Source organism: Myotis daubentonii, chromosome 16, assembly GCF_963259705.1.
Source record: "Myotis daubentonii chromosome 16, mMyoDau2.1, whole genome shotgun sequence".
Classification (NCBI taxonomy): Eukaryota; Metazoa; Chordata; class Mammalia; order Chiroptera; family Vespertilionidae; genus Myotis; species Myotis daubentonii.
The window spans coordinates 41,373,666-41,398,112 of record NC_081855.1 but is presented as its reverse complement, the minus strand read 5'-3'; the positions used below and the strand labels follow the sequence as shown (position 1 = coordinate 41,398,112).

The following is a 24,447-nucleotide window of genomic DNA, read 5'->3' as shown; positions in this document are numbered from 1 at the left end:
TTTTAAATATATTTTTATTGACTTCAGAGAGGAAAGGAGAGGGAGAGAGAGATAGAAACATCAATGATGAGAGAGAATCATTGATCAGTTGCCTCCTGCACACCCCACACTGGGGATCAAGGCGGCAACCTGGGCATGTGCCCTGACCAGGAATCCAACCGTGATCTCCTGGTTAATAGGTTGATGTCCAACCACTGACCCACACCAGCTGGGCTATTTCTTTTCTTTTCTTTTTAAAATCCTCACCCGAGGATATGTTGAGAGAGAGAGAGAGAGAGAAACATACATCAATGTGACAGAGACACATTGATCAGCTGCCTCCCCTACGTGCTCCAACATACAGGCCCTGACAGGGTATCAAAACCACAGCCTAGGTATGTGCCCTGACCAGGAATTGAACCTTTTACCTTGTGGTGTGTGGGACGATGCTCCAATCCCCTGAACCACACTGGCCAGGACTCGTCACTTTGTTTTAACTATGTCTCTAGACCAGGGGTGGGCAAACTTTTTGACTCGAGGGCCACAATGGGTTCTTAAACTGGACCGGAGGGCCGGAACAAAAGCATGGATGGAGTGTTTGTGTGAACTAATATAAATTCAAAGTAAACATCATTACATAAAAGGGTACGGTCTTTTTTTTTTTTAGTTTTATTCATTTCAAACGGGCCGAATCCAGCCCGCGGGCCGTAGTTTGCCCACGGCTGCTCTAGACTCAGTTTATCATTGGGCTTTCGCTTGGTAATTATTTTTAAAATGAGGATATCTAGCCCACTTACAGTCACGACATGCTAGATACGATTAATCTTCATTTGCTTCCTCTGTGATGCATGTCTGGGCTTTTACACGTGGCTTCTGGAGACAAGCAACCGGCTACCGAAGAGACACAGCGGAGACTTAAAATCGGCGTGTGGTCAAGATGACCACATTGGCCGGGTTTCATGTGCTTAGCACTCATTCCCACACATATGTAACGTTTGGTATTCTGAATATGTTAAAGACCGTCCTCATTTATTTATAGTTACATCATAGATTCCTTTGAACTAAAACCATTAAAAACAATGGTTCCCCCCCCCCCCAATGTGTCTAAAAGAGCACAAAGCCAGTTAGTTCGGGGGGAGGGTTTGGATGCTCCCACCCTCCAGCTGGCACCCCACATTCCTCAGCGGGGGGCTGCTCAGCGGCTGGCCCCCCGATGAAATGGGAGCCCCAGCCTGTGACACGGGCTCCCTCTCTGGCCCAGGCCATTGGGAACACCTGCTCTGCTCTTGCACCCTGCAACGCAGGCTGCCCTGCCGACACGCAGAAAGGAGTCGTGAGGAAATGACTTCCTTCTCTCACGCCTCCTGCTTCTTGGTCCTAAATGGGGAAGGGTAGCAGGGAGAGCTGTGCTGTCCGTCCTTGTCCTCTGTTCATGGACCCCGGATTCCCTCCCTCCCTCCCTCCCTCCCTCCCATGCTTTCTCAGCCCCACATTCAGACAGACAGGGGCGGGAAGAAAGGGGGAACGGCTGCCAGGAAAGACTGAGGAGGAATGGAAAAGCAGAGCATCTCCTTGGATGGCTGTGGATGTGATAATGGACTCCCCAGCTGAGCATCCAGGCACCTGGGGTGGAAAGAAACATCGCCACTCCTCCCACTGAGACGGAACGGCTCAGAAGGACCGGGTCACCCTGCTTCCAGCCAACCTGAGCTGGCAGGAGCCGGACGCTGTGTTTTCTCCGCCTCGTCTTGCAGGCCGCAGGCCGGCTGGGTGGTGCACAGCGCAGCCCAGAGAGGCAGGGAGCCCAGCTACTTGACTCTCCATTCAGTCCCCTACTAGGTTCCCTTAGAATCTTCACACCAACAGTAAGTCCGTGACTCAAGGTTCAGTTTTTCCAAAGCGCTCCCCCACCTGAGCCCCAAGGTGTGTGATTTGATGAGCAGAATATGGGGTTCGAAGTCAGGCAGACTTGGATTGAAGAATTGTCTCGGCCTCTGAGCAGCTATGTGACCTAGAATAGTGCTCTTAAGAGTGGAGTGAGCCCTGGGTGTGCTCAGTGGTTAGAGCGCCGGCCTGAGCACCGAAGGGTTGCAGGTTTGACCCCCGATCCCCAGTCCCTGTCAGAGTGTGTGTGGGAGGCAACCAATCAATGTGTCTCTCTCACATCGATGTTCCTCTCTCTCTCTCTCTCTCTCTCTCTCTCTCTCTCTCTCTCTCTCTCGCTTCCTCTTCCTTTCTCCCTCCCTCCCTCCCTTCCACTCTCTCTAAAAATCAATGGAAAAAATATCCTTGGGTGAGGATTAACAACAACAACAAAAAAGACTGCAGCGAGATATCAGACAGGGTTCTGCAGAGAAACAGAACCAATAGGATGCGCGCGCACACACACACACACAGAAAGAGAGAGAGAGAGAGAGAGAGAGAGAGGCTGATTGATTTGAAGGAACTGGCTCATGCACTGGGGATGCCTGACAACTGCAAAATCTGATGGGGGAGGAGGGCAGGCTGGAGACTCGGGAAAGAGTTGCAGTTCAAGTGCAAAGGCAGGCGGCCAGCCGGAAGGAAGCAACCGCCTCACGTATACACAGCCATGAGGGGGGGTGGGGGCGATGTGCATCAGAAGGCAAAAAAGGGTGGAAACGACGAAGTTTCACACTCATAAGTCATACTACATAAATTATGAAGGGTTATTATAAAAATAACCCTGAATTCACTCAAATTTATTTTTAAAGAAGAAGTCATCCCATTCAGTACTTTATTATGGTAACAAATTGCTGATGACACATTTCACAGCTAATTGGACTCACCAGAGTGTGCTAGCCGCGAGGCTGGAAGCGGCCGTGTTCATGCCTCGGGCTGGAGAGGCTCCAGAGGCGCAGACGACGTCTTACTTATATTTTTTTTAATTTTTAAAATTGATTTCAGAGAGGAAGGGAGAGGTAGAGAGAGATAGAAACATCATCAATGATGAGAGAGAATCATTGATCAGCTGCCTCCTGCATGTCCCCCCCTGGGGATCGAGCCTGCAACCTGGGCATGTGCCCTTGACCAGAATCGAACCTGGGACCCTTCAGTCCGCAGGCCAACACTCTATCCACTGAGCCAAACCAGCCAGGGCACTGTGCTTCAGTTGTGGGAGGAATGTATTATCTACACGTGGCCATGACCTGGACTGCCTGGACCGGACTTGACGGAAGGTTTGGTCAGACGAGCTCGCAGAGGCGCAGAGAGGGCATGAGGAGACATCGGGGCTGTGGGTAAACAGGCATTTACTGCACCCCCTGGGGGCATGAGGCCCTGTGAGTAGACACTCCAGATAATGGATAGTGCACAGGCCCATCCCCACCCTTCAAAGAGGGTGTACGGGAGACAAGACCGACCGATATGTAATCAGCATAAACACAAAGAGACGAAGACAGTAATTCCAAGGGTATGTTGAGGGGGAAGAATGAATGGGTAAGGTGGGAGAAATGAGCCACAAGATCACTGGTGAGAGAACAGACTGCTTGTTGTGTCTCTGGTGGACCCAGTCATTAGTACCCAGAGAAGAAAACCCCGGAAAGCAGTCTGGGGGGGCCTCCCAGTGCATGTTCTCCACTGGCGGGGGGTCAGCAGGGCCCTGCTCAGGGCTCCCGGGAGCCCGATTTGGAGTGTGGGGCTGTCGGTGCCCGCGCAGTCCACTAGCCAAGGGGACCTGTCCTCTCTGGGAACAGGGATTAGTGTCTTCCTCTACGGTTCTTTCCAGAATACCTTTGCGGTTACCCACTCTCCTTGGGAGGAAAGACAGCGCTCCATGGGATATATCTTAGCTCTGGATGACTGTTCACTTCTTGACCTCCTCGCTCCCACCAGTGTGGATGGAGAAATCATCGTGTGGAACGTGTGGAGACCGTCGCTGCTTCAGAAAGTCACTGCATGTCCCTCTCAGAGAGAGATGTGCAGTGACAAAGGAAGCTTAGGAGAGACTGTGCTGGCTTCCCTCCAAGTGACATTAATTGGCGATTAGGTGAAAAGGGAACCTTTGTGCTAATAGGCTGTCCTTCTCATAACCATTTATATTCACTATTTTTACATAAATTTCACGAGCTATCATTTCATAGGAAAGATTCCTATTACCTCCTTCCTGCAATGTCACCTTAATGGACTGGGTAAATCCGCAGGCTTCTCCTCCTGTTTTTGACTGTCCTGAGACTTGTCAGGTGATACACCTTGGTAGTTTCAGAGTGGCCCCCCCAAAACTGGAAAATCTGTTCTTGACCTATCAAACCATTCCATTGAACAACTTTGAGAAGCTGCCTGCCTGCCTGGGGGAAAAAATTAACAGGCTGGTAGGAAACGATGACCTGAATATTATCCCCTAAGGATCTAGAGTTGCTGTTTTTCAAAAAAAATTAATGAGTTAATTATCTTTTGGGCATTTACTTGTAGACTCATATTTTCTGTCATGTGCTATATCTGTTTTTATAAACATCCATACGGTAGACTGAATGGTGTTAAGTCCTAACACCCAATGTGATGGTATTTGGCGGTGGGGCCTTTGGGAGATGGTTAGGCCGTGAGGGTGGAGCCCTCATGAAGGGGATTAGTGCCCTCATGAAAGAGGCCGCTGAGAGCTCCCTTGCCCCCACTGCCAGTTGAGGACACAGCAAAAAAAATGGCAGTCTCTGATCTGAGAAACAGGTCTTCCCCAGACACCGAATCTGCCTGCACCTTGATCTTGGATTTCCAAGTCTCTAAGAACTGTGAGAAATCATGTTTATAAGCCATCCAGTCTAGGGTATTGTGTTATAGCAGCCCAAAAGGACTAAGGCGATCAACCTTTCCTATCAGACATTGGTTACTTTTTGGTCAGAAGCAATGGAACAGCATGAAAGTATCTCCAGTGTTTAGGTAAATACCTGGGCTCATGTCCTGGACCTACACTAACCAGTATGCAGTGGTACGTGGGTCTTATAATCTCTGGACTTCCGTTTCTCCCACTTCTAGAATGGAGGTAACTGTAGTTCCCCGACAGAATTGTTGGAGAGGTCACATGGGAAAATGCCCACGAATCTCCTTTCTGAAGGAGGTATACTGATGTTAATTACAGTACTGCTCTCAGAGATCACAGGGAACTGGCCACCAGATTCCAGAGGGTCATTAACATCCAACTCTAGGCACCAGCAAAATCCCACTGCTTACATCAAAACGTCATAGTGTGGCATTTAACTATTTAGTTTTGAACCTCAGAAATGTACTTCAGTCAAACTGAGAAGGACTGGAAGGTTCTTGCGTAATCTATACATGCGTCAAAGTAGCTAAGCTTTCTTAATTCTTCCTCAAGGAATAGGGTGAGTGTTAAGCCACCCCCGTGATCATGTTTCCTCCTGACATCACGTGAAATGAACACTTCTTCTTCCGTGCAGAACTCCTCAGATCCACCTGATTCATAAAGAATGAGAACATTACCCCAGAGGAGATGACAGTAAACCTATAACATCCTCCCCCTTATGTATGCCCGAGGCAGGCTACATGAGCTGCCTACTTCTTTTTTTTTTAAGTCTATTTCACTCTGGAACTTTGACTCCCTTCAGAGCCCTTCCAGAGAGGTCTGGAGTCCCCAGAGAGCGTCTCCTGCTCGCCTCTATGAAGAACTTGTTTCTTGGGCCTCCTACAAATAGACCCACCCCCGTAACCCTCTGGTCTCCAAGAGACCCTTAAACCCTAGGGTACATATAGTATCTACCATTCACCAAGCTAGGACCTATCTACACGCGGTCCCCACGGGAGGCAGCACAGCACAAAGGGCCAAGCTTTTGGGATCAGACAGACCCAGAATCAAACCCAGGCACAGGCACCTACTAACTCTGTGACACCGAGTAAGCTGCTTGACCTTTCTGAGCCTCGTATCCCATGTAAATAATAGTATCTATTCGGAACCCAAAAGATTTTTATATTATTTCTGAAATACTTACACACAATTTACTAAGTGATTATCAGGTATCAACATAGTTAATTCTAACAAGCCTTTCATGTAGGTACTATGATTATCTTCATTTTATAGATGAGGCCATTCAGCATAGAGAGGTTTAAGTACAGTCACTTGCTCAGCGTCACACAGCTAATCAATCAGTGGCAGAGGTAAGATTTGAACGCAGGCATCTGGCTACTGAATTCTTGTTCTTAACCACCATCCCAACCAATTTCTCAGAGCCAAACAAGGAAGTATTTTTTATACTTTTGTTATGATGGAAGTTTTCAAACACAAAAGTAGTGAGAATCCCTTGTACCCAGCACTCAGCTGAAACAAGTATCAACATCCCACTGTTGTAAACAAAGAGGTTTTTAATTTGTATTTTCCTTAAGTTGCAATAAAAAATATTTGTGTTGTTCTTTTTGATCTTGCTTAAGTCACTGGCTAAATTTAGGTAATTTCCTTTGGTTTCCTTGCACAATCATAAAAATAAGACGGCGGGTTCTTATTTTTGTCCAGTGCTTTTACAATGACATTTGGATGTTACTTGGTACAGTTTCATCAGTACATTGACTCCGTTATTCCATTGAATTTTTCAGGGAACTTTTTAGGCAAACGGTCAGATTGCTGTGATCCCCATTTTACAAAAGGGTCCAATGAAGCCCAGAGAGCGTAAGGAATTGAGCCACGTCACATTCCTAGTAAGCGGAGGAGGATATCGAAAAACAAGTTGATTTTTCACGTTTTCAATTGACGTATTCTCTGGACATTAATATAGAGCAGAAAAGTAGCGGTCTCTGGAATTTGATAGGTGTCAGCCACTCTTCTCACGTACGATCTTACACAGACAACTCTCTGAGTCTTCCACTCCGCGTCATTAAAATGGACAAGTAATAATACATCACAGGTTTATTGCAATGATTATACTTTTAATTATTATATTATGTTAAATATTAATTATAAATATATAATGTGTGTAACCTAATATATATGCATATAATCAACATATATGCATGTGTAAGAGTGTGTGCATGTGTGTGTGTATCACCCATATCATGACAATACCACTGCACATGCTCATTAAAGTCACTTCCTTTTCTCCCTTCGAGATGAGCTCAGCCTGAAGAAAATCTCCCCAAACCTTTTCAGCATTAAGATATTGACCACAGTCCGTGTACGCTTTCATTCTTCCCCAAATTTTTTACTTCTTTGGGGCTCAGTCGCCCCATTGCACTGAGGATGTCCCAGTAGTTTTATCAATGACATTCTTTTTTTTTAAATATTTTTTATTGATTAAGATATTACATATGTGTACCCTCTATGCCCCCCCCCCCCCCGCTCATCCCCTCACCCCCCCCCGTTGTCCGTGTCCATTGGTTAGGCCTATATGCTTGCATATAAGTCCTTTGGTTGATCTTTCCCCCTTGCCCCCACCCTCCCCTACCTTCCCTCCAAGGCCCGACAGTCCAATCAATGCCTCTCCGTCTCTGGATCAGTCCTTGTTCATCAGTTTATGTTGTTCATTATATTCCACAAATGAGTGAGATCCTGTGGTATTTATCCGCTCTCCAGTTCCATCCATGCTGTGGCAAATAAGAGTTCCTTTTTCTTCTTCCTCTTCTTAAAGAATACCTTTCAGCATTTCATATAATGCTGGTTTGGTGGTGATGAACTCCTTTAGCTTTTTCTTATCCGTGAAGCTCTTTATCTGACCTTCCATTCTGAATGATAGCTTTGCTGGATAAAGTAATCTTGGTTGCAGGTTCTTGCTATTCATCTCTTTGAATATTTCTTGCCACTCTCTTCTGGCCTGCATGGTTTCTGTTGAGAAATCAGCTGACAGTCATATGGGTACTCCCTTGTAGGTAACTGACTGTCTTTCTCTTGCTGCTTTTAAGATTCTCTCTTTATCTTTTGCTCTTGGCATTTTAATTATGATGTGTCTTGGTGTGGTCCTCTTTGGATTCCTTTTGTTTGGGGTTCTCTGCGCTTCCTGGACTTGTAAGTCCATTTCTTTCACCAGGTAGGGGAAGTTTTCTGTCATTATTTCTTCAAAAAGGTTTTCAATATCTTGCCCTCTCTCTCCTTCTGGTACCCCTATAATTCTGATGTTGGTACGCTTGAAGTTGTCCCAGAGGTTCCTTACACTATCTTCATATTTTTTGAATCTCTTTTCTTTTTTCTTTTTCGGTTGGGTATTTTTTGTTTCTTTGTATTTCAAATCTTTGACTTGATTCTTGGGATCCTCTTGTTTGCTGTTGGATCTCTGTATATTATTCTTTATTTCAGTCAGTGTATGCTTAATTTCTAGTTGGTCCTTTTTCATGTCCTCCATGGTCTCACTATACTCCTTGAGGGATTCATTAAATTTATCGGCGGTTTCCATAAAATTCTTGAAAAACCTTATAAACGTGGCCTTGAACTCTATATCCAGTCGTTTGCTTTCCTCCGTTTCTGCCATTTGTGACCTTTTTCTTTGTCTCCGCATTTTGGCTGCTTCCCTGTGTTGATAGAGTGGCCCTGCGCGCCAGGTGTCCTGTAGGGCCCAGTGGCTCAGCCTCCCCAGTTACCTGGGGTAGACACTCTTGGTGCACTCTTGGTGCCTTGGTTGTTGTAGGATCACTGGGAGGAATTGACCTCCAGGCCAATTGGCTGTGGGAATCAGCTGTGTCTGAAGTGGGAGAATGGTCCCCCTCTGACCACTGGGTACAGTGGCTCCTGGATCTAAGGAGGTGCTAATTCAGCCCCTGCCTGAGGCCACACAGCAGGAGCCACGAAGAGGCTCAGCTGTGAAGCAATGCAAGCCGCTGCGGGGCCTTGGGCCTTCTCTTGGAAGTTCGGGGTCTGCCTGGCTGGGCTGTAGTTAGGTACATTCACATGCAAAAGCCTCTGCCGCAGCCTGGGTGGGGCGGGGTCTCAGGGAGTCAAAGGGCGGTGAAAGCAGCTATGGTGATTCTCCGCGCCCGGAGCCGCGCGTCTCAGTGTCCCGGTAACAGCTGCAAGCGCCTCTGAGGGAAAGCCGCCCTCAAGTTCGCCCGCTGCCGCCTGACAGACCAGCCTCTCCCCGTATGAGCCCTGGGTCCCCAGAGACCCACTGGAACCGGAGTTCAGAGCAGTCGGGAGCTTGTGATTCAAAAAGACAGCCGCGTCCTCAGGCGCCACCCCCTTTCCGCGCGCAAGCCGCCGCCGTACCTCTGCACTTCACCTCCGCAGCTCCGCTGGCTCTCAGCGTGCCCCTGTTTTCTTCTAGTTGTAGAAATTACACTCAGCCAGCCTTCCTGTTGTTCTGGACGATGTTTGCTCTGACCCTTGCGGCATTCTTCAATTGTTGTGTGAGGCGACAATTTCCCGGTGTTTATCTATGCCGCCATCTTAGTTTCTCCTCGACATTCTTTACCTCTTTGGAAAATCTGAGCCAAATCTCCATGATTTCATTTGAATCTTGTTTCCTCTTGAAAGCCACTTAGAGATTTATATGCTTTCACAAAAAGAATCATTTGTCTCTGATCACTAAATAAAAGAACACACCACAAAATTTGCTCCCCGCCCCCCAGGAGGCCTTTTCCAAGTCAAATTAACACACCCATGGCTTTGCATTTTCCTTCCGTGTTTATCAATAGAGTTTATTGGGATCATCATAGATGATTCATTTCTAGTTCAAGTCTCTTAGACTTTAACAGCGAAGGAACATTTTGTCTTTGGTGACTGGAAACGTCATCTCCTCTGTTTCTGTCCTCATGTTTGCACTTAAGCTACTCTCTTAAATCAGTAAAATCATCAAGTGACTTTAAAAAAAGAAATTCAAGAAAAACAGCTCTTTTTACTTGCTCCATTCCATGAGGAAAGTTCCCTACTTTGGAATGGCTGGCACAGGGTCAAGGTCAGGTTGGCACTCAATATATTGTTGAATGAATGACATCATCTGAGCATTAATGAAGTCTATGAATTACTGCTTTTTCAAGAAATCTGTTACAATTCTTTTCCATACATATGTGAGCTCATAGTTGTTTTCAAGTAGTAATCATTTGGAAACTTGTTTAGTGAATAGGGAGTAATAATGTTTAATGGACATATTGATCATCTTATGCAAATAGATATTTTTAAGTAGAAGAAAAAATGTACTATTTTAGTGTGAATCTCTCTGTCTCTCTCACACACATTCTAGAACACACCTGGAGCTCAGGTGAGTTTACCTGGGAGAAAAATAAAGTCATCAGAGTTGAGACTCTTGGTAGGACGATTATAGAAATAGAATATATAACTCCCAAAAGTGTAGATGGAGGGAGTAAGTAGATGAAAGAAGATATAGTTCACTGCAAAAGTCAGAAGTAAGGGTGGGAGGGCAAAGGAAAGGTATAATAATTAGAAAAAGTAATATGCCAGACATTGATACAAGTAGATCTTAGTCAGAATAAAGATACATACATAGTTTATACTAGAAAAATACTGATCAAAATAAAGATGTTTTAATCATGTATCAAATAGAATAGACTTTAAAAGAAAAAATTATTTAGGAACAAGGAAGGCTATCACATACTATATCAGAAAAGCATAAGCAACTAACGACAACAAATATCAGCAATATAGCCTTAAAATATTAGGTTGAGCCATATAAAATTGTCAATATTTGACTGACCTCCAAAAGCAGTAATTTCATATAAAGTGAAAGTCAATAGAATTATGAAAAATTAAATTTCGTAAAGTGTTACTTTAACATGCATCTGTTACAAACTGGTTGATCAAGTGACCAAATAATTAATAATGAGCAATATTTGAGCAACATGATTAAGACGCTTTATAAAATCCACATATTTAGAATTTTATCTCAATTCTTTTTTTTTTTGAATTCTTTTTTTTTAATTGTTAGTTAAGGTATTACAAATGTGTCAATTCTTAAATAATCTGCATTCTTTTCAAGAAACATTTCAAAACTTGAACACATACTAGGCCATAAAGGATATCTCAGTAAATATCAAAGTAGTGACAAAACATATGGACTATATTCTTTGACCCTCAATACAATAAAATGAGAACTCAATACCCTCCCCCCAAAATACTTTTGTATATTTGGAAACTAAAAGTGGTTCTAAATCATTCATAAGTCATGATAGAAATTAGAAATGATGCCAACCTGGTTTATCATGATCTGATTTCCCCATATTATTCAGTCAGTGTAATTTAACATCTGGTAATGCCAGGCAAACTATTGCGGACTTCAGGAACAAAACAAAAAAACCTGAGTTTTCAGTGGGGAAAAAAACTATAAAGTCTTATTTTACCTATTTGCCCATAAATTTTGTGTCTGGATTTTATTCAGTAGCCTCTCCATTTTCTTCCCCAGGGCTCATCTCAGAAGTGCCCCCTCTTTCTTCACCGTTGGAAAGCCCACAGGCGCATTACCACCCGTGTGGAGTGCTTCTCATGTGGCCCCAAGGCCCGCACCATCCAAGGCTCTTCTGAAAACACCTGCACACTGGGGGCTACTGAGGGAACCGCCCTGGGGGTATGTGGGGAGACGACAGACTGGCCCCTCACAATACCAGCTGCTTTCATTTCCCACAGTAGGTCTCGCAGTCCATAATATCACACCTAAGTTAACCCTGGCGGGTGGTCTTGTTGCACTAGGGCACCTCGCTACTCATGGATGTGGGTGGGTGTGACCCTGTCTCTTTAGAGTTCCAAGTAAGTGGATCGAGCACCTGCTGAGAACAGCATCTACTTCCCAACCAAGAGCAACACACGTCTGAGCAGGGGACTGTGTTTTCCTTCACTGCTCACTTCCCAGTCCAGGTAAAACACTTTCTCACAATGCCACGGGCATTAGAGCCCGGGGGGCAAGGGGGAGGAATATGCAGAGGTGAGCCAAGCTAAAATCCCTTCTTGAGGACTTCAGTGAGAAAGACCTAGGGATTCCATCTGCAACATTCTTCCAAGAATATCACAATGTCAATGTTCCAAAGAAGTCTAGAGCCCCCCGGATGGGGTCTCGGATACCAGAGGAAGGATGGAGAGGCAGGCCCACGAGTCCTGGGGTTTTGTGTAAGGGTCAAGGCTAAGAAGCAGGAAACAAAGCGAAATCCTGTCAGCACTGTTGAATCGGAACAGCATCCAAGAATGTCCCATGTCACCCATTGGAAGGTCTCCCAAGTAAGCAAAACCTTGAAGCGATATGACAATGTCAGGTAATCAGCTCGTCTCTCTTTTCCTCTCTGTGACCCGGGACACGCTCTGAATGTGGTAGCGCAGTCTTTCTGAGTCAGAGGCGTGGGCCAATCTGTCAGCCAGTATTTTAATAACGTGGATAAGGAAACCATAAAGAAAAAAAAATAGGCGCACGTCCTTGCCGTAGGGGAGAGGGCGTATGGATTTTTTTCTTTCCGTATGAATTTCCTTCCATGTCATTATATTGGAAATAATGTAATGGGTAAAAGTAATCATTGTGTTAGATGAGATTCATCCACCACCCCAAATGTGACCCTGTGGTTCAAAGGGAAAAGTCCAGTGTAAAGTCAGCCTCGTGAGCAAGTCAAGGAGAGGCATTAACCTTTACATAGTCCACTCAGAGAGGCTGAGAAAAGCGAAACTCCCTTCTCAGTATTCTCTTGTTCTGGAGCCCCCTGGCCCCCTCCTCTCAGAGAAAAAGAAAAATCACCCGTTCAGGGTAACTTACTCTGCTTCTTGTTGGAAACATTTCACTTTGAGATGAACTCAGCCTCATTCGGGGAAAGACCCAGTCAACTCAAAGGCTGTGCTCCCCTCTCTCAAGGGGTCACTGGTCCCCTCCTCCTTCCCAACATGGCATCTGGGTGTGGAGGAAGCTGAAATGCCCTTGGGCAGGGGGCCTTCGCTACAAGCTGGCCCTGTGCTTAAAGGTCCCGGGCTGTTGTTTACGCAGGTGTGGCTAATCTCACTGTCCTCCTTGAGCATCCTGCTGGCGTCTCCTGGCAGATCCTAAAGTCCCTGTGATCCCCAAATCATTGGGTCCCCGAGGTTTGAGGCCCTTGGCTTCGTTGCCCTGGCCACAGGCCTATGCCGGACACTGCCGCCTTCAACACCTAGGGGGCCTCTAACCAGAGCAGACAGGGGACTTGGGCCACGAGAAACCCTCGCCTCTGGCTGTTCCGCCACCTCCAAACCTTGGACGCACAGTGGAAGCAGAGAATGAGCCAGGATGCGCCGACTCTCCCCCAGCCTCTGGGCTTCCTGGGCCGGTTTCTGGTGCCTCATCCACCCCCTGCCCCAGTTTTGCTTAAGCCTGGTGGGTGGCGGTCACTTCTCAGTGACCAAGCTGACATGCTCAACACTGGCTCTACCCTGGCAGAGGTGCCCTCCCATCTCCCGTGGCAACGCTTTCGACTTCCTCTTCCGGTCTGGTAGACATCTCTCCAAGTCATTTCCTCTGCCTGCTCAGCACCAGGGTTTTGATCCTGCTTGATCTAGCCTGGCTCTCTATATGTTCAAGGAAACCTCTGGAAATGTAGAACGCCCCCTCTCTCTTCACCAAGCCTGACTTGCACCTCGCTGTGGATTCGACATGCCACCTTGAGACTGGGACCTGCATCTGAGTCACCACTGGTGGGGGCCGCCCGGAATGGTGGGAGCCGCCCGGAATGGTGGGAGCCCTGTGCCACCTGACAGGCTTGTAATCCACACTGCAGAGGGAAGGTCTCCAGTTTTTAATTTAATTGTCCAATTGAGCATTTTCATTCACTTTAAACAATGCGTGAGTTGAAGTTAGCACACCAGGAGCTTCCAGTTTGCAACCTTTGATAGAAACCCCACCCCAGCACCCCAGCACCCCAGCACCCCAGCACCCCAGCGCCCCAGCACCATCTACCCTTGGCTGTGAAGTTTATCCTGAGCCTTTACAGAGTTAGACCCAGAATGTGTTTCCTGTCAAACAGACAAACCATAATGTTTGTAAGTTTAGGAAGAGTGACAGGATGGACTGTGCATGGATACCAGCGTGAATGAGGCAGCAAGCAAAGACCTTCACCTGTGTGGTGGCGCTTCGTCTCCACAACAGCCTGCAATTTACATGTAGACCATTGTCCACACTCTCAGATGAAGTTACCTGGTTCAGGGACGGCAAGTCCCGAGCCTGAAGCCACAAAATAGAAAACAGCAGCGCTAAGGAGTCGGCTCAGGCATCTCTGACCTCAACACTTCAGCTCTTTCTATCAAAAGTAGGCAACTTCCCCCTGTACAACCCTGAGGCTCTACGCGTGCAAACCAGAAACCCACCGGACACTCTGTCCTTCCACGTCAGTTACTGGTGACAACCTTGAGATAATGCATCCTGCGTTGCAGGCAAATTCACGCACCTCCCAAATATTATGCTTCCTACAAGCACCCCAGGCACCTGTAGACACCAAACAGGAGGAGATAAGCCAGTGATGGCGAACCTATGACACACGTGTCAGGGGTGACACGCGAACTCATTTTTTGGTTGATTTTTCTTTGTTAAATGGCATTTAAATATATAAAATAAATATCAAAAATATACATCTTTGTTTTACTATGGTTACAAATATCAAAAAATTTCTATATGTTACACGGCAGCAGAGTTAAGATAGGGTTTTTCAAAATGCTGACACGCCGAGCTCAAAAGGTTCGCCATCACTGAGATAAGCAAAGTAAAGAGAGGGCTGGCGTGTGCTCGGAAGAGGCAGGCTGGTAGAAATTCAACAGAATCGGCTGAGAATGAAGGGGGAGGCAGAGACTCGGCTGAAGAAATGCTAAGAGGTGTCTCCTTTCATTTCTTTTTTTTTTTCATATCTGATTTATAGAGAAATGTCACTTTCAGAGCGGCTTTTTAAAAAATGGGTTCCACTTGCTGAAACTCACAGGACAATATTAAATCAGCAGATGGTAGCATCCCCTAGGCATGTCTTGTGAGGCCCATGTACTTCCTCCTCTCTTTGCATCATAATTCTCGTCCTCCTTTCCAAAAGTTTCCGACATCCCTCTCAGCACACACAGTGCTCAGACTCCCGGCACCCATATCTCATCGAGCAATTTTATTCCGATGCAGGAATAAAGTCCGGTCGGACAGGATGCTGCAAAGGAAAGAACCCATGCTTACGTATTCCCATAGGCTCTGTCAGTCACTAGATTTATTGCCAGCCCTTAAATCATCTCTAATTCTCAGCTTGTGCCTAGCTCCATCTCATGTTCTTCCAGCTGTTTCTATCATGACTTCTACACTTAAAACAATAAATTCAAAGTGAGTCTTTTCTGAACAACATAAACTGATGAACAAAAATAGAACCAGAGACATAGAAGCATCGAACAGACTGTCCAACCGATGAGGGAAGGCAGGGGAGGGGGATGGTGGTCAGAGATCAAAGGACTTGTATGCCTGCATAGGAGCATAACCAATGGACACAGACAGTAGGGGATGAGGGCATGTGTTGGGGGGTGGGAGCGGCCGGGGAGAGGTCAATGGGGGGAAAAGGAGACTCATGTAATACTTTAAACAATAAAGAATTTAAATGAAAAATAATAAATAAATAGAAGTGAGCCTTTTCAAGAGGCTTATTGCCAAGGGACTTCTTTGTTTCTACATGGAAGCAGCGGGCGTCCCTAATTAACAAGTTCGAAATGGACTCTCATCCCCCACCTTCCCACACAACAGCTGTTCCTCTCCCAAAGCCGCCATCACTCTGAGCAGCACCCTCCTCCACCCTCTTGTTCAGGTCAGAACACCAGCAGGTCTCTTGAGTCTTCCTTTCCCTTGTCCCCTCTAACCAACACATCAGCAAGTCTTGTCCAGCCTACCCCACCCCCCCCGCACCCCACCCCCCTCTTCTCTCCATCTCCAGTGATGCTATCCCTGGGCAGGCGACCATCACCTCTCACCTGTATGAAAGCAACCACTCCCCCGCCCCCTCCCTGCTCCTCCCTCCTCACTCTCCAGTCTGTTTTTCATAGATTAACCAGCCTAATCCTCAGAAAATGCAAATCCAATCCTGGCGTTTCCCCCTGGCTTCCCATTGCTTTGAGAATAAAAATCTGAAATCCTGAACATTTCTTATGAGGCTGTGCCTGACCTGACTCTGATCTCTCTCCAGCCTCCTCCCATGTCTCTCTCTCTCCTCTCCCCTCTCACCACTCTGGCTTGTTTTCTCCTTATTTATTACAAGCCCTTGAGTGTCTCAAAGCCTTTACAATTGCTGTTTCCTCTGCCTGGAATACTCATCTTCCAGATTCTATTTGAATGGTTTCTTCTTATCCTTCAGGTCTTAGCTCCTAATTCTTTTGGCCAAGAACTTTTCTGACTACCCCATCCTTGATAGATACTCACTCTGTCTCCCTTGTTTATTTCCCTTCATAAACTACAATTGCTTCACTTATATATTTACTAACTATGTTGTTCCCACTCTAGCACCCAACAGAGAGCCTGAGGCATCACAGAACAGAAAATGAGTGTTGAATGAGTAGAGCCCACAGACACCATCCTACAGTTCCAATAAAGCACACAGCAGAGTCCAAGCGAGGGAAATGTCACTGCCTGATTGTGAAAGCAAACAGCTAGTTAAACTTACAAAAACATGCTTTCCGTTAAAATCACAGAAGATATTTTCTAACTCATTATGCTGAGCTGGGGAGCGACATGCAAAGATAATAAACACATTTAATTTGAAACAGGTGGCAATCTGGTCAGTTCCCCACTGGTTGCTTGACTTGGGGCCCTTTGAAAGCATTCTTGTCTCTTTGACGTCTTCTGAGTATAATTTTTATGGGCCAGAATGGGCTCCGGTGGTGGTCACCCCAGCTCCCCAGCAGTCACTTGAAGACCCTATTCATCTTGACAAGACAAAGCTTACCTGAGCAAATGAGTCTTTGGGCCCACACTCATTTGCATATCTGTCTGGGTCCGGTACATGATTATTCTTAGCTACAACTTTATACACAAGCAACCCTAACCCTAATCCAATCAGCCGAAGAGTTTTGTTTTTCTAAAAAACTACCCAGCACACAGAATGCTTAAGATGGATCTTTTGAGAAGAGCAAGTAGGGACACTGTTATTTCTAAATAATTATTCTTTTCTAATTCTCACCTTTAGGATGCTGGTTTTCAGATTAAGTTTCTTTGGCTTTCAGGGCGGGAAAATAAACCCTCACTAGATGTTACAACTTGGTGTTTCTGCAGATGGGCTGACTGATGCCAAAACAAAATCATCTCCTGCTCTCTGAGCCCTTACTGTAGCAGAATATTTTTAATGAACCCCAGATGCAACCTTCATGGGTACAGAATCACCCCTTGAGTGTCTGCTCCTGAGTCTGCTCATCACTGTAGATCTGGGCTGAGTAAACATGTCCCCCAATTCCAACTCTCCCTTCCACAAGGTTAATATTTGGAATCTACTGTCTTTTGTTTCCCTCTACCTTCACCTAATACCTTGTCATCCATCCATCCATTCAATATGAATTGAACCAGACACAGTCCTGAATACTAGGGATACACTGGTGAACAAGATCATGTCTATGACCTCATGGAACATAAAATCTGATAGTGGATATAGGCATGAAGATGGACTGTTTATTGCACAATTGTTCATTACTAGATAGAGATACTGTATGTTAAAGGTGATAGAGGCTGGTGGGAGGGCAGGTCTACATCTAAGAGTGAGAGTTGAGGGGTATGGTGGACAGCACCACAAAGTATCACATAGGAGTTCGCCAGGAGGAGAGGGGTGCAGAGGAAAGTGGTACATTCCAGGTGGAAGGACAAACACAAGCCGAGTCACGGAGGCCTGAGAGCCCACAGCATGTCCCAAGCACTGGGATGGTTCTGCTGGTGAAACAGCACTAGGGGAGGTGAGGAAGAGAGAATGGAGGAGTGAGCAAGTCAGATCAGGAAGAACCTTCTGGGTCTCACCAAGTGGGATGACTTGGATTTTTGAGAGCAGAGAACTCTTTAATGCTTCCCCCAAATGTATAATAAACACATAATTGTTATGATGGGAAATGGGAAAAAAGGAACAGAAAACACCATTTGACCTGCAGTACATTAATCCTATCCCATAAAGACGATATACTAGTTTTTAGATATTTCCTGACCTGCAGTGTTTCATCCCTATGAGAACTGTCTTCTTTCTAATATATATGTGTATGTCTGTGTGTGCGTGTGTGTGTGTGCATGCATGCACACACGTGTTTAATTCTTTGGTGTTATCACTGGAAGCATTATATGTAGAACACCTGTTCTTCATGTGTCCTGCTGCTTGGGAGACATTCCCACCCTTTGTCATTATGACTATCTATATATAGAAATGCTTAAGCTACCGTCTGACTGCCTGACCATCCGACTGTCTGACCGTCTGGTAGCTATGATGTGCAATGATCACCAGGGGGCAGACGCTCAATGCACAGTCATGGAAACATGGAACAGACTGATGAATCTCAGAGGGAAGTGGGGAGGGGAGAGGGCGGGAAGAGATTAACCAAAGATCTTATTTGCATACCAGAGGCTTGGTGCACAGATTTGTGTACTAGTGGGGTCCCTTGGCCTGGCCTGCAGGGATCGGGCCCAAACTGGCTCTCTGATATCCCCCGAGGGGTCCTGGATTGCAAGAGGGTGCAGGCCAGGCCGAGGGACCCCATCAGTGCACGAATCTGTGCACCGGCCTCTAGTATGCAAATAAGCAAAAATAAGCTGAAAGCATCCATTTCTCTTCCTTCCAGATTAAATACATGTTCATTAAGTTGGGGGTCCCACTTCAGCTCCTTCCTCTTCTGACCACTGGTGGGGCCACTCCCATGGGGCTGCTGTATCACTCAACACATCACACCTGATGGTGTGGTTTTTTAATTTTATTGTTTTATGTCTAGAGTTCCCCATGAGAGGAAGAAAGAGAACAAGAAGCATGAAGAGCCGCCTGAAGGCCCGGCCCAGCTTCATGGTCAGCTGCTGGAGAAGGGCGAGGGTGTCCACATCCCTGAGGACAAAACAGAGGACACAGGAAGTGACCAGTCTACTGAGGAAGGCTCTCCTCTCAGCAAAACAGAAGCACGAAAAGATGCCAAAGGTAGGGCCAGCCCAGGGCTAGGGACCCAGTCCTGGTGCACCTGCTGGCATCCTCCGGTTTTATGAAACGGGGTCCTGGAGTCGGAGCCTCCTGGGCCGGGGGCAGAGCGGATGTGAGAGGAAACAATTAAAGTTGTAAACCGCAGCTCTGCAGAGCTACTGCTGTTTATGGCAACTCCTGGCTCAAAAGCTCTCATTTCCAGATTTAAGTATTATCTGGTTTTGGGCCAAAGAGAACCGCTCCCAATGAAGCCAAAGGCTGTGCCTGTCAATGAGCGGAATAGCCGCATACTAGGGCCTGGGTCCCGGAGGGTCAGCCTCGTCTTTTCCATGAATCTGACTCTTGGAAGGAACAGCGAGCGCTCCATCTCCAAGGGGATGGCTTGCCTCTGGCCAAGGGCCCACAAAGCCCTACCCCATCCATTGCCTTTATTTGTGTAGAGACGGCCCTTCCATGTTGGCCTCAGTCTCTAAGCTCAGCAAAGCACACACCTGAGCCCCGGGCACATCCCTTGAAGGCAGGGACCAGCCACCAGCCAATGAGGTATCTCAAGTAGGAGGGACAAATCGCACCCTTGCCGGTGGCTCCCACAGCTCTCATTTACCAACCGTGGGTTGGACGTAGGGAGTAGCCTGAACTGTTTGCGCCCAGGGAGCTGGGAGAGGTGCAGAGGCAGCACATCCTTGCCTTTCCATCTGTGCCTCAAAAAATCAAACCTTCGGCAAATACATCTACGTTTCTGCGAAGTGTGCCTTGCTGATCGAGGAGGGAAAAGCCAGAAAGTGTTTCTTAGGTGAAAAGGTATCTTTAAGCCTCATTTGTTAACCGGCAGATGCAGCTCTTTCTTGTCATTAGCATAGACCTATCACTCCAAGTGTTAAACGCAGTGACGAATTGCAGTTGCCAAAGGGGATACCTCAATTCTCCTAATTACCTTTGGAGTCCCATTCACAGAATCAGAAAGGGTGTCTAGTTACATCGACGCCGCTCACTTTTTTGAAAATCAGTTTCAATTCCCTCATAGTCGTCTTGGTTTTAGTCACGTTCAGACCAATGAAAGCTGTGATGATGTAAACCAGGTAAGACCGAGGTTGGAAAATGGGTCTTTTGCAAAGCCTGGTCTTACTCCCCAGGAAACCAGTAATTACGGAGAATTGCAGGGTAAGAAAGGATGCAGCAAAAGTAGGAGGGGGGGGGTACGGAGAGACCCTTTATCTTAGTGAAGCCAGTGCAAAGTCTTCGTTGCACATGGAGTTCAGAATGAGCGTCAACTTGGGAGAAACTGCCTCCCAGCTCAGACACTTTCTGAGGCTCTGCCCATGACTGACAGCTGTTGCAGACACCCTCACACAGGTATATGGATCCCCCCTCACTCTCCCAGACTTCCCAATGTATAGTCCTCTCCACTTCTGTTTAGAAATCAACCCCCCCCCCCCAGCTTAGTTACCTTTGTTTCCTGAAGCAACCATTTACACGAAGGCAGCTAAGTGACAAGAACTGCAGAGAGTGCGAGGACACAGAAATGGAGTCGTCTGTTCATTCCATGATTTTGTTGAGCACCCACTCTGTGCCAGGCACTGTTCCAGGTGCTGAAAATGCCTCGGTGGATGACATTGATGAAGAAGATCAAAGAGACTCACACAGGGAATGCATTCAGGGGCCCATTCCATTCCCCAACTGTATAAGTACCGCGCGCTAACCGATTGCGCCACTGGAGCTCCTCCATTCCCCAACTGGTCTCCAGCCTCAGAGCGCCATGCTGGGGGAGGGTGAGCTGGAGCACCGCCCCCCCCTCCCCCCCACACACACTTATGGTCCAGTCTGGGCTACATAAATACCTCGGGATGTCCGTGCTGGCTCCCCGAGAGGGCAGGGCTGTGGGAGCCTGCAGCTCTGAATCCACAGTCTGCACCCACGTGAGCTCATCTGGTTCTTATTTTCCTCCCACTTGAAAATGATTAGCATTTTCTTCCAGCTGGGGGGTTCCTACCCACTTCTGACCCCAAAAGGCTCAGGAAATTACAAAGCAAGTTTCCAACAGATGCTTTGACCAGCGTCAGACGGTCCTAGACAGCTGCCAAGTTGCTCTCGCTACATCTTGTAGGCCTGGCACATTACGACGTCATAGGCGGCCTGAGTGGGTGGCCTGCTTGCTTGTGGAATGCCCAGCTGCCCTAGGCGGTTGGCCCTCAGTGCCCAAGGAGACCCCTGAACCCACAGAGCTTGTGCTGGGCAAGAGATCCTGGCAGGAAAAATCCATGCACATAAGATGTAAAGATTGGCAGTGGAGTGGTGTGTGTGTGTGTGTGTGTGTGTGTGTGTGTGTGTGTGTGTGTGTGAGAGAGAGAGAGAGAGAGAGAGAGAGAGAGAGAGAGAGAGAGATATTTTTAGAAATATTCAAAAAGAAATGGGCTACCACAGCAATTTTTGGAATCTCTGTGCAGAGAATAGCGGGGGGACTGTATTTGAAGAACCTCCTGCCACTCCCCAACCAGAAAGCCATGTGTTGCACGAAATGTGAACCACAGCCCTTGCCTATAACCCGCTTCTGCTCCAGGGTACCTGGGGAGACTTGGGAGATTGCAGATCAAAGGGAGCGTTTGCTCCAATTTGTCAGAGGCAGGAAAACACATCACTGAGACCAATATGAGAACTGAGCATCCTGCCTACCCATGGTCGCCGCGACTGGATGGGTGAGCCCTGCATGACTTTGTGTTTTTGTTTCTTCTGAAAAGAACAAATGACTGAAAAAGGAAGGAGAGTCGATAGAGCAAAGGCTCAGGAAGAATGCGGTGTGGCTCTGTGCATCTCATCCCAGATCTTAGTGCCTTGGTTTTTTTGTTTTGTTTTGTTTTCCTTTTGCAAGATGGAGCTCATCTGACTCAGAGCATCGAAGAATCACACATTAGGAGAGATCTTAAAGGCTGTAGTCTGGCCACTGCAGTCTGACACATAGTAGGTGCTAAATAATGCTTTGAGTTCACCAATGATGAAGTCATTGAGAGAAGGAAGCAGCCTGGGAATGTATGCTGGCAGCCCTGTGCAACATTCCTGCAAACGGTAGTTCAATCACGTGTAAATATCACCCGGGATGGACCGCCTATTGGTGGTCCAAACCTGCCCCCCACCCCTACTGTGGACCCCTGGCCAAGTCCTTCAGCTTCTCTGTACCAGGACGCCCTCACGGGTGTGCTATTGCCATGTGTCCAGTGATCACAAACTTAGCAGCTTAAAACAACACCTGCTTTTCTCTCATTTTCTGTAGGTTAGGGGTCTGGGCACAGCTTAGCTGGGTCCTCTGCTCAGGGTCTTATCCGAGGCTCAGGGTCATTGACAGGATCTGTTTACTTGCAGCAGTAGAGCTGACAGTGGCTTTCTCCGCCTGGGTGGCCCAGTGGGTTGGAGCATCATCCCGTACACTGCAAGGTTGTGGGTTTGATTCCCGGTCAGGGCACATACCTAGGTTGTGGGTTCAATCCCCAGTAAGGTACATGGTGGCGGGGGGAGAGAAGGACAACCGATTGATGTTTCTCTCTCACATTGATGTTTCTGTCTCTCTTTCTCTCTCCCTTCCTCTCTCTAAAATTAACAAAAATATATTCTCAGGTGAGGATTAAAAAAAAAAAAAAGCCAGGCCAGCAAGACTTGAGTATAACTTCTCAACCCTCTTTTAAAGGGCTCACCTAATGAAGTCAGGCCCACCCAAGATAAGTTCCCTTTTTATTAATCTAAAGTCAACTGATTAGAGACCTTAATTACACTTGCAGAATTCCTTCATCTTTGCCATAATGTAACATAATCAGGAGTCATATCCATATTCATAGGTCCTACCCACACTCAAGCAGAGAAGATAATACAGAAAAGGCATAATTGGGGAGGAATCTTGGGGTCACCTTAGAATGCTGCCTACCACACCCTGTCCTGGAGATACTGAGGGGACCCATCTCATATGGTTGCTCTGAAGACTAATGAGATAGTGACTGTAACAGTACGTGACCAGCCGGCAGCAGCTGCTATAATTATTTTAGCATTTTTGAGCATCTGCTCCATGGCAGGCCCCATCGTAGGAGCTGGGGATTCGGAATATAATAACGCCGACATTGCCTTATTACAAAGGCTCAGAGTTTTCTCGGCCTGTGAAAGCCACGGTCAGAAAGAAAAAGTGCTGACTTCAATCAAATACTGTCATCCACGGGATTATCATTTCCACCCTCAAGAGCCGCCGGCTTTGACCGCTGACTGCGCAGATGGACTGGAACTCTCGCCCGGTGGTTCTTAGCCGCGGCTGCACACATTTGAGTCACCCGCAGGGTTTGGCAGCTCCCATCTGCCACAGCTCGCATACCTATGGCCTGGGGCGTGTCCTTGCATTGGAATTGTTTTTAAGCCCCTCACCCCAGGAGTTGCCAACACTCCACCGGGGATGAGAGCTGCTGCTGGGGCTGAAGCGTGAATGGTCTGGAAGCTAAATTCCCCTTAAAGCAGTGGTTCTCAACCTTCCTAACGCCGCGACCCTTTAATACAGTTCCTCATGTTGTGGTGACCCCCAATTTCATTGTTACAAATTGAACAGAATTAAAGCATAGTGATTCATCACAAAAACAATATGTAATTACATATGTGTTTTCCGATGGTCTTAGGCGACCCCTGTGAAAGGGTCGTTCGATCCCAAAGGGGTCGCGACCCACAGGTTGAGAATCCCTGCCTTAAAGAGAAACTGCTGAGAACATGACATGCCAAAGAGACATGAGCGGCAATAAAGCATTTTTTCATTGGCTCCCAGCAAAGATATTGAGATTTACCACACATCACACCTTTTCAAGCCACTCAGCTATTAAATATAAATATATTTTACTGATTTCAGAGAGGGAGAGGGAGAAACATCAAAGATGAGAGAGAATCATTGATTGGCTGCCTCTTGCACGCCCCACACTGGGGATCAATCCTGCAACTTGGGCATATGCCCTTGACCAGAATCGAACCCAGGACCCTTCACTCCACAGGCCGACGCTCTATCCACTGAGCCAAACCGCTAGGGCCCCTCTGGCAGACAGCTCACCTACTAGCTGGGATAGCGTTGGGAAAAGCTTAAAATGCCCACCTTGCCCAGAAAGCTGCTGGTGCCGGCTTGCTGTCTGCTTGCTCATGCAATGCGTACTCCGTCAGCTGGGTGCGGGGATTCAAAGATCTGTAGGACCCAAACTCTGCCTCCCAGACCTCGGCATCCCACGCCGAAGACGCGCCCTCAGGATGGGGAGCATGGAGCTCGTTGTTAGGTTACGAACGCTCATTTTCAAAACGTCCTCAGTCTTTTCTGACCCTGTGGATTTCCCTTCAGGGTTTAATCGCATCCAGAACGCAGCCTCTTTCCAACATCCCTTCCTGCTTCCCTCCCAAAGAAAAATTACTACCAAAGATAAGAACTGAAAAATGGCCCAAATGCTCTCATGATTTCACAAGGAAAAGGAGCAACAGGAAGCG

At 47.0% G+C, this 24,447-nt stretch overlaps 1 protein-coding gene across 1 annotated transcript in view; it reads left to right on the top strand.

Moving 5' to 3' along the window:
- The window catches only part of LOC132218626 (uncharacterized), a 51,408-nt gene that overhangs the window by 19,668 nt on the left and 7,293 nt on the right, over positions 1–24,447 (top strand). The window contains exons 2-3 of the mRNA XM_059670123.1: positions 11,274–11,493; positions 18,770–18,966. Coding sequence (XP_059526106.1) covers positions 11,438–11,493; positions 18,770–18,966 — 253 coding nt within the window. The 5' untranslated portion in view covers positions 11,274–11,437. The remainder of the gene's footprint in view (positions 1–11,273; positions 11,494–18,769; positions 18,967–24,447) is intronic.